Source organism: Prunus persica, chromosome G2 (assembly GCF_000346465.2).
Source record: "Prunus persica cultivar Lovell chromosome G2, Prunus_persica_NCBIv2, whole genome shotgun sequence".
Lineage (NCBI taxonomy): Eukaryota > Viridiplantae > Streptophyta > Magnoliopsida > Rosales > Rosaceae > Prunus > Prunus persica.
Genome location: NC_034010.1, coordinates 18,355,866 through 18,373,439, shown reverse-complemented (window position 1 = coordinate 18,373,439; position 17,574 = coordinate 18,355,866). Strand labels below are relative to the sequence as shown.

General features: G+C 37.0%; 1 protein-coding gene across 2 annotated transcripts; it reads right to left on the bottom strand.

Moving 5' to 3' along the window:
* On the bottom strand, positions 1,494-8,892 carry LOC18771191 (TMV resistance protein N). Of its 2 annotated transcripts, XM_020557970.1 has the most exons (7): positions 8,759-8,892; positions 5,906-6,312; positions 4,071-5,166; positions 3,693-3,992; positions 2,716-3,570; positions 1,993-2,602; positions 1,494-1,878 (listed from the first exon to the last, which is right to left on the bottom strand). In XM_020557970.1, exons 1-7 carry the CDS (start codon positions 8,888-8,890, stop codon positions 1,700-1,702), a joined length of 3,579 nt encoding a protein of 1,192 aa, XP_020413559.1. In that variant the 5' UTR covers positions 8,891-8,892; the 3' UTR covers positions 1,494-1,699. The 2 variants fall into 2 exon arrangements, with proteins under 2 accessions (XP_020413559.1, XP_020413558.1); XM_020557969.1 differs by lacking the exon at positions 8,759-8,892 and having other exon boundaries at positions 2,002-2,602; positions 5,906-6,527.

The following is a 17,574-nucleotide window of genomic DNA, read 5'->3' as shown; positions in this document are numbered from 1 at the left end:
ATCCTGTTCTGCATTAACACACAATTGCATATAGTCCTCCTATTTTACATTGTTAAAGCCTCTTTAGGCCCAAAATTGTGTTTATCATAGTGTTAAGGTAGCACACAATTGCATATAGTCCTCCTATTTTACTTTGTTAAAGCCTCTTTAGACCCAAAATTGTGTGTTGTCATAGTGTTAAGGTAGCAAATCATGAAACTGTTCCTTTAATCCTCTAGCAATTTCTTATTAATTGTTTTATTGTTAAACGTGGCTTCTTATATAGAAACGAAAGGAATTTCCTCAAATACCACATATTTCCCAAACCAGTCTTCTTCAAGTCAACTATGCTAAAACATTGCAATCTATTCCTAGAATCACACTCCCAAATTACTTTCCCCAAAATTATCTAATTCAAATCCCCAGTCTCATAAACCAGTATAAGAACGAATTTGAATTAAAACCCTGTAGTAAAAGAACGAACATATCTTTAAACAGAGTTACCCAAATAGTAGCATATCATGCTTAGCTATTCTGAACCCTATAACAAAAGAACCAAGCATATCCAAATACTGATTTTCAGGGTTTAACAACTAATTTTTAATAACCAAACAGAAAACCTTATCAAAAGCAATCATACAGTATTTTAATACTAAATTGTTTAACCTGATTTCATCAAAATAATAACACAATCAAATCAACATGTCTTATTGAAACTTTGGAATTTTATCTCAACAGATTCAATCGTCTCTCACCTCTCTGACGTATAAGCAATCACTGAAGCAAAGATAACTTTCAGGTTAATGCTTCTTCATTTTGATTTATTGACATTTTTTTTTTCTTTTGTGTTGCCTCAAAATTACTTCACAAAATTCCACTTGGCTATACTACTAGTGTTCTGCTCTCTTTCCTTATGTTTTCCCCCCCTGATTTAATCTCAGGCTTCCATGAAATTTTGATTGTTTCAGGAGATCTTGGGTACGAAATCCAAATACGAGAAGCTGTCGTTCGGCCAAATTGTTTAACCATTCTTCGCTTTAAAGGTATAATTCATGATTGCCTCTCTATTCCTTATACTCTTACTATTTTTTTGGTACTGATTTCTTTATTTTTGTAATGTTTGTTTGCTCATCATTTCTGCATTTTCATGTTTGTATATTTCTTTTCTTCCACAACTTTATATACATTTGATGTAATTTCATAACCCGCAGCATCGCGCGGGTCCTTTTGCTAGTTAAATTCATGCCGCAAAGCCTAATGGCCCTTCCTTCCCTCCTATGGTTTGGTTCCCAAGCTAAAAAATTTGGTTGGGTTGAAGCACCAGAAACGAGCTTCTGTAGTATAGTGGGGATGCATGGTTGAGCAGGCTGTAATTTTGATACAATATTATCAATCTAATATATATGTTCCCTTCCTTACCAATTTTTGCATCGTTAGCCTTATCTTTCTCTACTAAGCGAAATATCGAGCTAAACATATGGTACTGATGAAATTTGTGATGATTGAGAGTTTGGTTCTCTCGGAAAATAATTTTGTAAATTAACAGCACAAAGAATCAAAAGAGAACATTGCATGATATATATCTCCTCAGAAGGAGATGTATTGATGCTATAAAATGAAATTGGTCTTAGTAAGGAAGACATTGGATATATGCAAAACAAGAGTTTGATGCTAATTTATATGAAGGCAGAAAACAACTCAATCCATCCATCCACGGCTTTTAGACTATCCCTTCTTTTTGTGAGAAAGTGAAGAAGAGGAGTGATAAGAGAAGCGTGAGAAAGAAGCAAACGGCGGTGATGAGCACCTTCCAGCCACAGAGGAGGCCTCTGGAGTTAATATTGCCGTCGGTCTTGGCTGCTGCAATTGTATGACCATCCTGTTGCTCTTCTTCTTTGTCTAGAAAACACAGAAAACAAATTAGAGGAAACTTGTTTTTGAAATGAATATGGACTAACCTGTGAACAATGAATAGTGGAGTAAAATGATCAAATGCGTCAATAAACAAGACACCTGTGGTACCTTCTTCATCAGAGTCCCCAAGGATCTTATTGAACCAAATCGGATCTTTTATTGGAACACTTCTGCGCGAGAGCAAGTATACTCCTGGCTTATATTCATCCGAATCTCCACTCGTGGCACATGCAGCATAATACGGATCAATGGTTTTGTGTTGGGCACTCGTCATATTATTATGACTCTCTTCTTGCAGGGGCTGCAAAAGCTGGATGCCGAACTCCTTTACCTGAAGCCAAGGTTCCATAATTACGGAAACAAGCACTTCATCGCCACCATCTAAGTGAACCTCCTCCTCCAACTTCCAATGGCTTAACCATATCATGTCTTCTCCTTCAGCAGGAATGCCGCAGTGTGAAGGGGCATAGATCCACTTCAGACCCTTGCTCTTATTTCTGACTCTAGTAATCAATGGCCCAGGTAAAGCCCAAGGAGAATCATTGGCCTGTTTTGTATAGACAGCAAAGACCTTCAAGCCTCCGATTCTGTGATTAGGAAGTAAAGGCACAACAAAAGATATTGATGACTTTGTACTTTTGTGGCTGAACTGGCCTGGAACCTCATTCCCAGCAAAAAATGTGCTGAATATACCACGTTCGTACAGTCCCTACATTTATATATATGCCATGGACATCAGAATATGATTAGTCAACTTTTCCTATAATTAATCATATGAGAGAGAGAGAGAGAGAGAGAGAGAGAGAGAGAGAGAGAGAGAACCTGGACGGGACAACGATCATCATCAATTTGTGACTGGTATGGTTTTCGAATCCGAATGGGTGCCATGGATTCCAATTTGCACAAGCCCAAAAGGTTGATAATTTCTACATCAACTCTTCCAATGGGCTCTAGCTTGTAGTTATTCTCCCATTCAACTAGGTTGTCATTGTAAAAGCACTTGGTACCGTGTTTTCGGAATTGACCGGATTGATATGCTATTTTCTTCAATAATACACAACATTCCACATTCAGGTTGCCTACTCTTGGTAACCCCACAAGGGATTTGAGCCTCCTACATTCCCAAAAAGAGAGTTCACTCAGCCCCCTTAAACCTTGGATGCAATTTGGTAGGCTACGAATTGGATTGTTCCCCAGATTTAGTCTTTGCAAAGAGGATAGATTATTAAAATCCCTAGGGAAGGAATCATCTGAAAGATTGCAATCCTGGAGACTTAAGTATACTAAAGAGCATGGCAAGGAACTCAAGATACGTGAACTTCTTCCTGGCCAGAGTTCATCACCTATCGGAATTCCATCTGTCTCAAGCACTCTCAGAGATTCCATGTTGCTCAACATCTCAAGTGATAACTCATTAAGATTGGTGCAACCAGATACAATAAGTGTTTCAAGTAATTTCAGCATGGGGATGTTCTTAGGAAGCATCTTAAGATTTTTGCAGTCCCCCAAACTCAAGTAAACAAGTCTCTCTAGGTTTCCAATGGATTCGTTGACCTCAACCAGGCTTTCACAATCTAAGAGAATCAATTTCTCCAGACTGGGGCAACATGAGAAGTCAGTAGCATTAGTAAGGCTATCACAATGGCGGAGATCAAGGATCTTCAATAACGGCAGACACTGATAAAAAAAAAATATACATAAAAAAACAATGTGAAGTAGTTAATATAGATATATAATTTGTTATCAGACTAAAATCCTAATGTAAAGGGAAAGGAATTGAAAAATGTAGAGTTACGTACTTTTGTTCCTTGACAGACTTGTCTCAAGTTGCTGTATTGCATTTCAAGAACAATTAGGCTCCCCAAAGGAAAATCAGAGGGTATAGAATCCAAAGGAAATTTAACCCAACACAGCCATCTTAATTCAGTACAAAATTCTGCATAACATCCGTCAAGTTGTACATGACTAAGATGAAGTAGTTTTAGTTCACGCATCCTTCCAAATGCATTGGTTTCCAAGACTTTCTCATTTGAGTATATGGGACTGTTTGTAGGGTGCATATGCATGTCCAGGACAAGACCTTCAATTGTTCCTGTACCCTATAGAATAAAAGTGGAAAACATTTAATATTACAAGAAGACAAATATATATGCTTACATATAACACATGTTTCTTACATTCTTTTCTGTCAGGATTTTGAAGGAATCCTTATTGCGCCATACTCTACTGCGTTTCCAAGGCTCCTTTGACTCTAGACGAACAATTTCTCTTCCCATTCCACGAATCAAGTCATGCATTTGGACCTTGTCACAACTATCGATTGTCACCAAACATCTATCAATGAGATTTTGAATGGCAACATTTGTAAAGAACTCACATCCGTCTAGTATTTTAACAATGTAATCTTTGTCCTTGCCAATAAAGAAACAAGAAATATGGAGGAATACGTTTTGGTCATTATCATCTTGCAAAGAGTCGTAGCTTACTCTTAGCTTATTTATTATTTCACCATTTGGAATAGCTTCTAACTTCTCGAATGCACTTTTCCATACATCTATACTTTCCCCCAACAAAGATGAACCTAAAACTTTAAGTGCTAATGGAAGACCTCCACAATGATCCACTATTTTTTTCGAATATTCTATGTGATCTTCAACGGGATGGTTCTGGCCAAAAGCGTGCCAACTAAAGAGCTCCAATGATTCGTTTTGATCCAAAGATTCAACTGCATGTACCTCAGTAACTAGATGAGTCTTTAATCTTGCACGCCTAGTTGTTATGATGATTTTACTTCCTGGACAAAATTGATCTTTCATGCGAAGTAGTGCATCTAATTGGTCCTCATGATCCACATCATCGAGAACAAGGAGAACCCGTTTAGAACTTATGGCATCTTCAATCTCAGTTACTCCTTGACTAACACTGTGTATCTTCACTTTTCTCCCATTCAAAATATCATAAAGAAGTTGTGTTTGTATTTGAACTAAGCCATTGGGTTGCTGTGAAATTTCTTTGATGTTTTCAAGGAAGCTGCTGCCTTTGAATCTTCGAAAGTTTGAATTATAAACATACTTTGCTATGGTTGTCTTCCCTATTCCACTTATCCCATAAATTACAAGTATGCCAACATCGGTTGATCCTTGCTGCAACCATAAGTTGATATTTTCCACTCGAGATTGCATTCCAATCATGTTGGGGCCAACACTTAAGGGTGTGCGACTTAGTTTGTCTCCAATAACCTTAATTATTTTCTCGATAAACTTTGACTCATACCTAAAACAGTTGCAGTCAAAATGAAAGAGAATTCAAACATGTGTGATTTTCATATAATTGAATTATAAAATTCCATGGAAATTTCTAAGATCAGAAAGTTCTAAGGTGTAAGAGATGTGTGCATGAAAGAAAGAAATTTAATTAATCGTACAGAATCTATCAAATTTAACCGGTAGTATATGGACGTTGTGAATGGGATCAACTGACTGGGTGTAAAAGCTAACTGAAGATCAATCTGGGTCTAGATGATGCGGTTGAATTAAGCGTCTGAAGTTAAAACTCAACGAAACAGTTCATCAAAAGAGAATGCTTTCTTAGGTAGAGGCTCCAGTTTGTACTGAGATGTAACACAGTGGAGCGCAGTGCTTTCTAGGCTACAGTCTAAAATACCCCCTTTCCTTCCCCCCGAAGGCTAGGCGTAGTGCATAGCTCTTGGGGATAACAACAGACCAACTGATGAACGAATTTGATCTCTTATGTTCAAATAGAAACCATTTAAAATCGAGATCACTTATATTAAAAATGGAGGATATTTAAAACAATTAATTTCAGAAAAGCGAAAACTCCCTTTGATCAATAAAACATCTTAGTAATCAATATTAAAAAAAAGGTTGAGAGAGCTAGGGATTGATTTACCCATCAGCAGAATCTTCGATTAAAAAAAAAAAACTGTTTTAGCTATTTCAAAAGTATTTTAATGCGTCAAAGAAAACTAACGGAGTACGTAGGAATGAATTACCCATCAGCTTGATTTTGCAAGACCATGCCTGCAAGACAAGCAACCTCTGCAAGTGCCTCCCTCCATGCCGTCACCTTCTGAAGCGGTTGAGTTTTTTGGTGCCTAGCAAATGCCTTTGCAAGACTTCCTGTCTGCTTCCTCACATGGGATGGATCCACATCGTAGAAGACAGGCAAAATGACATGGTCAGCTGAAATCCTCTTGCGTTCAAGGATCATCAAAAGCTCGTCAAGGCACCATGGGGATGACGCGTAGTCTTTTGAGAAAACAATAACAGAAGTTCGTGACTGTTTGATTGCTTTCCGCAGTTCGGGCTTGATATCTTCTCCTCTCTCAAGTTCATCGTTGTCTCGGAAAGTGCGGAATCCTGCGTTGACAAACGCCCTACAGAGGTGGTCAGTGAAATTCTTGCGAGTGTCTTCTCCTCTGAAACTCAGAAACACGTGATAACGAGAATATCGAGAATTAGAGGAGGTTTGCTGAGCTCTCACAAGTGCCATGAGTGTGGTGAACAAACAAACTGTCTGAGTGGGAAATAATTAGGTTATGGGGTTTCTACTTCCTTCCTGGATGTTGTAAACAAGCAGCCTGTGAAATGAAAGGATGATGCATCCATCGACTTAAAAGCAATTATTTTTAGTCTAGCAAATATGAAATCAAGATGTCTTTTAAAGGTAGCTAATTGGTGACAGTACTGACAAGTTGTAGTCCTTTATTGTTAAAAAAGAAATTAATAATAACAATAAATTTCAATGGGAATATGGCTTTCGGCGAAAACAAAAAGGCAGAAGAGAAATTAACAAAAGCAATTAATACAAGTAGTGGGAGATGCATTACATATAAAAAGACATGATGCCATGTGTTATAAACATGTGGTGGAGCCCTCAAGCCGATGGTTTTAGACTTGAGGGGCAAGTTTTTGGATTTGGGGAGAAAACGAAGACTTTGTGGTGTGTAGGTGGCTCGATGTAAGATATGATATGTAAATCTAATAATACAGATAATATGTATTCTGTAGTGTGTTAGTTAGGTGACTTTTGTTTTTGATAGGACTTTAGTTAGGTGACTTGATATAATACGTATTCACTCTCTTTCTTTGTTTTCAATGACTTAAAAGATTCTGTCTTTTATGAAGATATGGTCATTTTAAAACTGTCAATAGAATTTGGTGTCTCTATCTAGCATGAGTGAAGTCTACATTCAACAATGGTGTTTAAGATTCACAAAATTACAACCTTTAGTCCGTAAGGTTTTTTCTTTCTATCAATTTTGGCCCCTAAACAATAATATATAGCCATTTTATAAAAAAAATCGGGGGTGCTTCTGGTTCTTTAAATTCTAATGATCAAAGTTAGATTATCATACAAGGAACAATCCACTGGAAAAAAAAAGAAAAAAGAACAAAGAAACTTGATGCAACATTGCAAATTCGTCTTGTGGGTTCTTACTATTCAAACCAAAATTCAGCTTCAGTTAATATGATGGTTATGACAGAGAGATGCAGTGTGGGTGTTCGGGTCGGCACGAGCACAATTTTTAACCTGGGTGCAAATTAAACACAAATACAATCAGAAACCGACAAATTCCAATTGGAATAATTTTGAAATTAAAAATGATGTCATAAAGTTGTATGTATTCTTTAATTTCTTACTAGATGATATTATGTTAAGTCAGATTATATCTCTTTCATTTTCCCTTATGCTATAGTTCTAAGTGTCCGTTTGGCATTACTTATTTGGAGTAATAAGTGATTTTTTAAAAATTTTAGAAAGCTCAAACTGTTTGGTAAACTATGAAAAAAATCACTTATTGTTAAAAATTGTTGTGAAAGAAGGAAAGCAGTTAATGAGGTGCTTTCATTTTCTGATTATGTATGAATCAGTTTTGAAGAAGCGCTGGTTTAATGATTATGCGGGAATTAGTACCAACAACACTTTTAACAAAAAATTTACCAAACTCCAAACTGTTTTCTCTCACAGCTGATTTATCTCACAGCAAATCTGATAGCGATTATTTTTACAGCACAACAATTAAGTTTACATCAAATGCCTTTCAAATAAAAACTCTGTTGCAAAGCTCTTTCAGGTATTTTGTTTTTTTCTTTACTTTCCCTAAACCAAAATTGAAGGAAGTTTTATACCATTTTTTCCCTCTCACACAAAATAAATAAATAAATAAAATCACGGAATAAAATTGACCCCCAAAAAAAAAGCAGTCATTGAACAAAACTACTGGGATAAATTACGAACCAAGAAAAACAAAGAAGTCTAGAACTTCATCCATCCCATTCTGTCAATTTTGGAAAAGCAGTCAGTTTTTATCCCAGTAGTTTTGTTCAATAGAACTTCACCCATCCTATTCCTAATTAACAATTCTTCTTCATGTTTCTGATACCATCTTATGTGGCAGATGGATAACCACATCAATTAAAATTATTTAATACTTTCTTTTCTTTTATGATTTATTCCAGGGTTTGTTTTTCTAATACACTTCATTGATTTAATTGATGTGGCATATAATATGGACATGCCACATCATGTGGTATAGAAATGTGGGATAAAAATGTGGTAAGTGTAGCATTACTCATTAAAAACTGAAATTAATTAGGAGACTTCAAAGAAAGAACTAGCCAAATGAGAGAATTAACTTCGCAGAGAAATAAAATCTCAGATAGAAGAAGAAGAATTGTTAGGTTGCTATCAAAAGATCCCATAGAGAAAAAATTTGTATAAAAAAGAAAAAGAAAAGAGAGAAATAGTTCTTGAGTGTTTGATTGCTTTTTGCAATTCCCGCTTAATATCTTCTCCTCTCTCAAGCTCATCGTCCTCTGAAAGTGCAAAATCCGGCGTTGACCAAGGCTGTGTAGAGGTGGTCAGTAAAATTCTTGCGAGTGTCTTCACCTCTGAAACTCAGGAACACGTGATAACGACAATATCGAGAAGTATTAGAAGATGAGGTTTGTTGAGCTGATCTCATAAGTGCCATAGATGGAATGGAAGTGTGTGGTGAACAAAAAAACTGTCCGAGTGGAAATCAATTATAAGGTTTGAGGTTTCTACTTCCTTTCCTGGATGTTGTAAACAAGCAGCTTGGGAATGCATCCATCGATATAAAAGCAATTACGTTTAGTCAAGCAAATGAAATCAAGATGTCTTTTTCTAAAGGGATTCAATAATACCGAGCGAGTCATTGGCGAAAGTGACAAGTTTTGGAGTTGTTGGCAATATGCTTAACTTAACATAAAGATAATGGCATGACAGAGTGTGTACGTTCACACCATGGACTGTTAGGAAATTTCTCCTTATATCCTCTGAAGTGTTAAATAAAATAATTAGGTGCATAAGGCTCCTAATTCTCAAATATTAGAAGTATTACTCGATTAGGGCATTCACAACTTGAAGGGACTGATCTCCAAACTGAACTGACTTGACTTAGTAATCCACTTCAACCCAATCTTAACTTCAAATGATTGTTTCCTGATCTTTTTCAGATCGAATGCAAATATCAATTTAATTTTTGATTTGTTATGAATTTCAGTGTCAAAAATCAATTCCAATTGGACCTTTCAATTTGAAATTAAAACTAAGACCTTTCATGTTGTATGTATGTAGTTCCAAAAGCCTAATGAAATGAAATGAAAAGGCGTAGAGTAACATAGTTTTGTTCCTTCAAAGACTTGTCTTAAGATGCTATATTGCATTTCAAGAACAATCGGTGGGTATATAATTCAGAGGAAACTTTTGCCAGTACAACCATCTTAATAAAAACATTTGGAAAATATTTACAAGAATAAAAACATATATGTGTGCATATATAGGCTTACATTCTTTTCTGTCAAGATAGTGAAAGAATCTTTATGTTACCATACCCTACTACGCTTCTAAGGCTTCTCTGATTCTAAGCCAACGATTTCTCTTCCCATTGCATGAATCTGTTGGAATTTTAAAAGCTTTTAAAATTTTTACCATTATAAATTTTAAATTTTGTTTTAATTATTTGGCTATTTTATTTTATTTATTGTTGTGGGTTATAAATATTTATTTTCAGGTTTTATTTCTATATCAAATGACTTAATTTTCTAGTTTAATTAATGTGGTGAATGTTACATGATTTTGGATGCCTATAAAAAGCCACTCTTCCTTCACATTTGAAGAGAAGACAACACAACAAAAATCTAATTGTCTCTTCTCCAACCTTTATATATATTCTCTACTTTCTATTAGTATTTTTGGGCAATGGTTATGTGACTTGGAAATAGTGACGGATCCACATAGGGGCAAGGGGGGTCAATTGACCCCCGCAAGCCTAAATCCACCATAGGAGATGAAAATTTTGACCCCTGCAAATGCCTAGAAGGTGTTTGATGAAATGCCCCAAAGAGGGAGCAGCCATAGCCAAGAGAGCTTGCTGGCTAGCACTTCCATTATTTATTTATTTTTTGTTCTGACGTCAAAACGAGGTCGTTCCACTTAAGTGAAATTTTTTTATAAAAAACTTGGCCAAAATAACGTCGTTTTGGCTCAGGTTTTTTTTTATAAAAAAAAAAAAAAAAAACCCACATCAGCACAGCAAATCGATAAAACAGATTGGGGAATGGGTTGTTCACTCATTCCTCTCATTCAAGCCCTAAATCCCCAACCCCAACCCCAACCCCCTAATTCTACTCAACTTTCACTCAATCCGAAGGCCTCCCCACGTGAATCATCTTCTAGCGCCGGCATTCTCCTCATCAAGTGGCAGCAGCAAACCCCAAATTCAATTTGGTTTGAAATTTGCTCTCAATTGAAAAGGATTGGTAGTCTTGCAAGAAAAATGGTGGAGAAAGGGTTGCATACAACATTTAATTATGTTTATTTGCTTCTCACATTAGCCTTAACTTTACCGGTTGCAACAGCTTCTGTGGAGAGAGCATTTTCTGCCATGAATATTGTGAAGGGTTTACTTCACAATCAAATGGGAGATCGATTGTTGAGTAATAGCTTATTTATTTACATTGAGAAAGATGTGTTTATTTGTATTGATAATGACTTTATAATGCAACGTTTTCAGAGTATGAAAACTCGTCGTGGACAATTGTAATGTGGTTTTTTCTATTAATTAAAAATTGTAATATTATCGATTTTTTTTTTTTTTTGGGTTCTATTTTGTGTAGAATTTTTTTGCCTTTTAGACGTTGACCCCTGCAAGGAAAATTCCTGGATTCGCTATTGCTTGGAGACATATCTATATGTGAACGTGCTCATAACGGATCTCAAGCTTGTGTATTTGGGATCGTATCTTGGAGTCTTGTACACCATCAGTACCTGCACATTGGGAGACTACAAAGGCTTTAGGACATCGTTTTTGACGTTCTTACTTATAATTTAATTTGCTTTTACTACTTGTCAATTTGTTTTTCTTTAGTTTCATTGTACCTTATTAAAAGCTTTTCAATTTGTTTATATATTATTTATAATATAAAAATTTTTGTATTTGGCTTTACGAAAAAGGAAAATTATAATTTTTTAAAAAATCTAACCCCTTTGTAGGTTAAAGTTGTTTTCTTCCCATACTGATATTGCTTTAATACATTTTAACTCTGTGACTGAAGCTTTTGCGTTAGTATTGGATTTTCAAATTGAAAATTACGATTTGTTTTGGGTAGATGCAGTTTAAAGCTTTCATGTTTTCTATACAATTTCAATTGGTTTAAATATTGTTGGTACATTTATATTTTTATAATTTGTTGCTAATGTTGGGCAATAGAGCTAGTATAAAAAAAAACCTGCGGACTAATTTATGTAGTATTTTTATTATAGCTCAACGTATGAGAAAGAAGTTGTATCTTTGTATGTGTTTGTATTTGAACAAAGCCATTGAGTTGCTGTGAAATTTCTTTGATGTTTTCAAGGAAGCTGCTTCTTTCAAATCTTGTAAAGTTTGAATTATAAGCAAATTTCACGATGGTTGTTTTCCCTATTCTACTCATCCCATGGAAATAAAATAAAAGAAGTTAAAATTATGTTGACAACCTGAAAGAAATTAAGAAATTCAAATATGCAGATCTCATCCTCCTGTGGAGATATTATAGAACGGTACGGATGTACCATGTGAGCGTGTGATACTCCCATTCAAATATTGTCATGTATCCACTTTAAAACAGAATTTAAACTTTTTTTATGGTGAGATTTATTTCTTAATTTTTATCTAATGAAATAAAATTAGAAAATTAAAAAAACTTAAGAAAAAAGAAAAAGAAAAAGAGAATTTCCAATAGCCACCCATCCTGAACCCAACACCCCTAATCCCCAAAACCTGCCATGACCGCCACCCATCTCCACACTACCTGCCATGACTAACACCCACCCAACATCCCTAATTCAATGTAATAAGTGTGAGAATAATGAAGGTGAAAATGTCCCATATTAGAGAGTTAAAAAACCTTGCAAGGGCTTATAAGGTGTTGGGCTACTCTCCACATTTTCAATTGATTTTGGGGTGGAACCTCAACTTCCTTCATGGTATTAGAGCGGGTTGTCCACATGTTAAAGCTCAACAACCACACGTACTCCACGTCATCCAATGTGTTGTCCATGTTTTAGGCTTGAAAATTCTTCACGCTTGCGGGGGCGTGTATGAATGTGAAAGTGAAAATGTCCCGCATTGGAAAGTTAGCAAACCTTACAAGGACTTATAAAGAGTTGGGCTACTCCCTCTATTTCTAATTAGTTTTGGAGTGAAGCGTCAACTTCCTTCATTAAGATGGAGTAAGTGAAACATGTTGAGAGTTTTTTTATTTATGATGGTGAAGCATATATGATTAATAAAATATGCAAAAAAATCATTTTTGATTATTTAGAAAGTGTTCTTCGCCATTTTCAAAAGCATGCGTTGAACTAGGCAAGTGCCAATTACATTTTGTACATCTACACTAGGAAATACAAACTAATAATAACCAGATAATGCACAATAATCATATTGTCCTGATCTATTAAAGTATATTATTTGAAGGGGGTATGTTTAACATTATTTTCTATTGCGAGCTGGCAATGAGTGTTCTTTGAATACAATATTTACAAGTAAAAGAAGTTACAAGAAAACTCATAATTAACGCACCCTAAAGAATAAAACATGAATTTTTTTATTTTTTTTTTCATTCGCTAGGGAGGCGGGGACGGAGTATTACATTAGGTTGCCTCAAGATGGTCTCCTACGTGAATTGAACCTAGGTGCACTTGGAGGGAGGAGGAAAGTTTGACCCTTTTTTCCACTGTGGTGCCGCCCCATGTGCCATGAAATATTGAAAACTACTATTTCTGGTATTTTAATGCTGTCATAAAATTCTTTGAAAACAAATATAATGGAGTATGTAGTAGGAATTAATGAAATTACTTATAAAAGAAGAAGAAGAAAGGAATGAAATTACCCATCAGCTTGATTTTGTAAGACCATCCTCGCCAGATTTGCAACATCTGCAAGTGCCTCCCTCCATGCCTTCACCTTCTTCAGCGATTGAGTTTTTTGGTGTCTAGCAAATGCCTTTGCATTACTTCCTATCTGCTTCCACACATGGGATGGATCCATGTGTAGAAGATAGGTAAAATGACATGGTTCGAGATCCTCTTGTGTTCAAGGATCATGACGAGTTCGTCAAGGCACAATCTTGATGACGCATAGTCTTTCAAAAACACAATAATAGAAGTTCGTGACTGTTTGATTGCTTTATGTTGGCGTGACTTGTGGACCCTTAGTTACTTTCCTTACACTCCAAGGATTTCTATATTCAATGTAATTGATTTACTTTAACTCCCGATTTCCTTATGTAAATAGAATTAGGAGTTATTACTTTCCTTGACCTACAGTGGTTTATTGTATTATAAATACAACCTCCTACGAGGAGAAGAATACACAAAATTCCCACAAATAATATTCTCTTATACGTTTCATATTTTGACATGGTATTAGAGTGACGATCTTGGAATTGTTGACTCTTAGTTTTTACACACTGCCACCATCATAGGGGGATGAAGATCTTTTTCACCACCAAGAAGGTAGCACCACTGATTCCGCTTCTCCTTCCCAACTAAACTTCGCTGAACTAGCGGCTCAGATGACCTAGTTCTTGAAGATCTAGAACTAGAATTTGACCCAGAACCAGAACTCTAACTCGACCCCGAACACGGACATGACCGATGTGCAGATCCTGCACCTTACCCTGACCCCGACTATTACCTATGAAGCTTCCGCTGCCACAATTGTCATCAAGTTGGATGGCTCCAACTACCTTATTTGGTCATAAGTTGTCGAGATGTACGTCACCGATGAAGACCAGTTGGGATGCCTCATCGGTGAACTTCTACCACCTCATTCGACTGACCCACGTTTCCACAATTGATGCACTGAGAATTCTTTGGAGCCTCACTTGATTAGCACCTTTCTTCGCTTTCCCACCGCAAAGACTGGCCAAGATGCGATTGCCACGACCTACTTTGATAGCACTGATACATCTCAAGTGTATGACCTTAAATGGCGTACTCACCAGATTTGACCAGCAAGTGCCTCTATTGAAACCTACTACAACGATCACAAAAGTTTGTGGCAAGAAATCGATTTTCGTCGTCTGAATCAAATAAAGTGTGACTCCGATATCAAGGAGCACAACTCAAATCTCGAAGAAGACACTGTTTATATCTTCTTAGATGGCTTGGATGATTGCCCTGACAAAGCCCGTAGTGATATTTTTCATATGGTTCTTCAGATGGCTTCTTTTCCCACTATCGAGCAAGCTTATGCTTTTGTCCGATGCAAAGATTTCTAACAAGCTGTGATGATGGATACTTAGGCACCCACTGCCACTAGTTTGGTGACCAAGGGCGCTCACCAACTGGCCAACCATACCTCGATCGGTCGGTCTAGCTAACCACCTTCTTCTGTATCACTGCCTCTTCAAATACAGTCTTACGCCACGGTTGTTAGCTTATTTGGCTGCTCGACTGTCGAACCTCCTCGACCCAAAGCTTCGGCCGACGCGACGGGGTGTACTAACTGTGGGAATCCTAATCACACTTGGGACACTTGTTACAAGTTGCACGGGTGTCTTGATTAGTGAGAAGGACACAAAGCTCGGAAAGCTGCACTTGGATTTAGTCATGCTGCTCTCGCCACCACCACATCTCCATTACCGTTGGATCCTCCTGCCAGATCCATCCTTCCCTCGACAACTTATGTTGACTCCCGCACTCTGAGCGACTTAGGTGACTGTGGTTCTGTCTTTCATACTTTTCGCCCGAGTAAGGCTACTGGATGGATTATTGATTTTGGCGTGATTAACCATTTAACGTTTGATCCGAATGACTTTCTAAGCACTTTTCATCCACGATGCACTAATATTGCTAATGCGAATGGTGTTACTTACCCTGTGACTAGAGCGGGTACCGTTGGTCTTTCCCATTCTCTTTCACTTTCCAATACTTATTCCATCATTGTCCAATAAGTTGATGTCTATTGGCCAGGCTACTGAACAACTAAATTGCTGTGTACTAATTTATCCCACTTTTTATTTTCTTCAAGATATTCTCACCAAGGAAATCATTGGACGTGGTGCTAAGAGAGGGGGCTTTACTATGTAGATAACTTCAGTATGGGACGAGCAAACAAAGTAACGCATCCATACGATGACAAGCACTGACAAATTTTGTTATGGCACCATTGTTTAGAGCATCCGTCTTTTAGTTATATGAGACATTTATTTCTCGATTTTTTTTTCTTTCTATTTTTAAAGATTCAGACTTTCATTGTGACACTTGCATCTTGGCCAAGAGTGATAGAGTTTCTTATCTTTTGAGTATGAATAAAAGTACAGTGTCTTTTGCTTTAATTCATTCTAATGTTTAAGGTCCTTCCCCTATCTTGACTACTTCTAGATTTAGATGGTTTGTGACGTTTGTGAATGATTGCACTCGTATGACATGGCTCTCCATGATGAGGACTAAAAATGAAGTGTTTACTATGCTCAAAGCTTTCCACAAACACATTGAAACTCAATTCTCTGCCAAAATCTAGATCCTCCGTTCTAACAATGGAGGCGAATATGTCAACCATGAGTTTCATATATACTTTCAGACGCATGTCATTCTCCATGAAAGGACTTGTCTTTAAACCCTCCAAAAGAATGTGGTTGTAGAACGAAAATATTGTCATCTTCTTTCCTCGCCACTACTGTGATGATATCATCATTATGGCTATTTATTTGCTCAATTGTATGCCTTCTCGTGTCTTAGACTTCCATACTTCGGTCCAATCCAAGTGCTTGCTCAACACGGGCCCATGCCCTCTGTCTTGATGCTCCAACCACGAGTATTTGGATGCGTGACGTATCTTCATCTCCATAAAAATCAACGAAGCAAACTTGACCCTTGTGCACTTCGTTGTGTTCTTCTAGGGTATGACACTCATAAAAAAGATTATAAGGTGTTATCATCCTCATTCTCGACACACGTACGTCACTCTAGATGTCATTTTTTTTTGTAGTCTGAGACATTTTCATGAACTCGTGTCCAGTTCTCCACTTCAGGGGGAGACACTTAGTGAAGTGTAGACTTAGAGCCTTCTGGAAGATGGAAAAATCGACGTCAACATGGAAACGACCAGTCGCTTTGACAAAAATGACCAGTCGCTTCAAACAATGAGTTTCCTGGACAAAATGATCGGTCACTTTGAAGAAAACGATTGGTCGCCACGAACAATAGAACTCGATAAGTGGCCTCACACTAAAACGACCCGTTGCATGCGTTTGAAAAGTCTCATGATTTAACTACTTATGCTTCTACCGAGAAAGAAGACGAAGACGAAGACCCCCCATCTCATTCAGTGGTACAAGATGACCAATCTCTTGAGAATATCCTTGACGTAAATAGCCCCACAACTACTGTGAATTTAGTTGATGATTTTGTTAGATACCAATTACCTTTCAGGCAGAGTCGTGGCAAACCGCCAAACTGGTATTCTCCCGATATTAGCAAATCGTCGAAGTATCCAATTGCCAACCATGTGTCCACTCAAGGATTGGCTGAACCACTAAAAGCATTTGTGCATCAGTTTTCTGCTATTCACATTCCCATTAAGGTGACTGAAGCATTGAAAGATTCGAAGTGGAATCAAGCAATGAAGGAAGAAATGAAGGCTCCGGAGAAAAATAAGACATGGACACTCAAGACATTACCACTAGGTAAAAGAACAGTTGGATGCAGATGGGTGTTTACTCTCAAACACAATGTCGACGATTCCATTGAACAATATAAAGCTAGACTTATGGAAAAATGGTGCACGCAGACCTATGACATCGATTATGCAGATACATTTGCTCTCGTACCAAAGCTTAACACAGTCAGAGTGTTCCTATCTCTTGCAGCTAACCTGGATTGGCCAGCCCATTAGTTTGTTGTAAAAAATACTTTCTTGCACGGTGAACTCACAGAAGAAGTGTACATGGACATTCCACCAGGATATACAACATCTACTAGACAAGTGCAGTGTGTAAGTTGCAGAAAGCATTATACGATTTGAAACAGTCACCACGTGCATGGTTCAGATGATTCACTTTAGCAATGAGGAATTATGGGTTCAAGCAGCGCAATTCAGATTATACTCTATTCTTGAAACATCAGAAATGAAAGGTAACAACTTTAATA

Excerpts from the sequence above, each read along its gene's own strand:
- LOC18771191 (XM_020557970.1), bottom strand. The coding sequence starts at position 8,890 with ATGGCACTTATGAGATCAGCTCAACAAACCTCATCTTCTAATACTTCT. Across the intron at positions 6,313-8,758 it reads ACCACCTCTACACAGCCTTG|AATTTCACTGACCACCTCTG; the intron begins GTCAACGCCGGA and ends GACACTCGCAAG. Across the intron at positions 5,167-5,905 it reads TTGCAAAATCAAGCTGATGG|GTATGAGTCAAAGTTTATCG; the intron begins GTAATTCATTCC and ends CAACTGTTTTAG.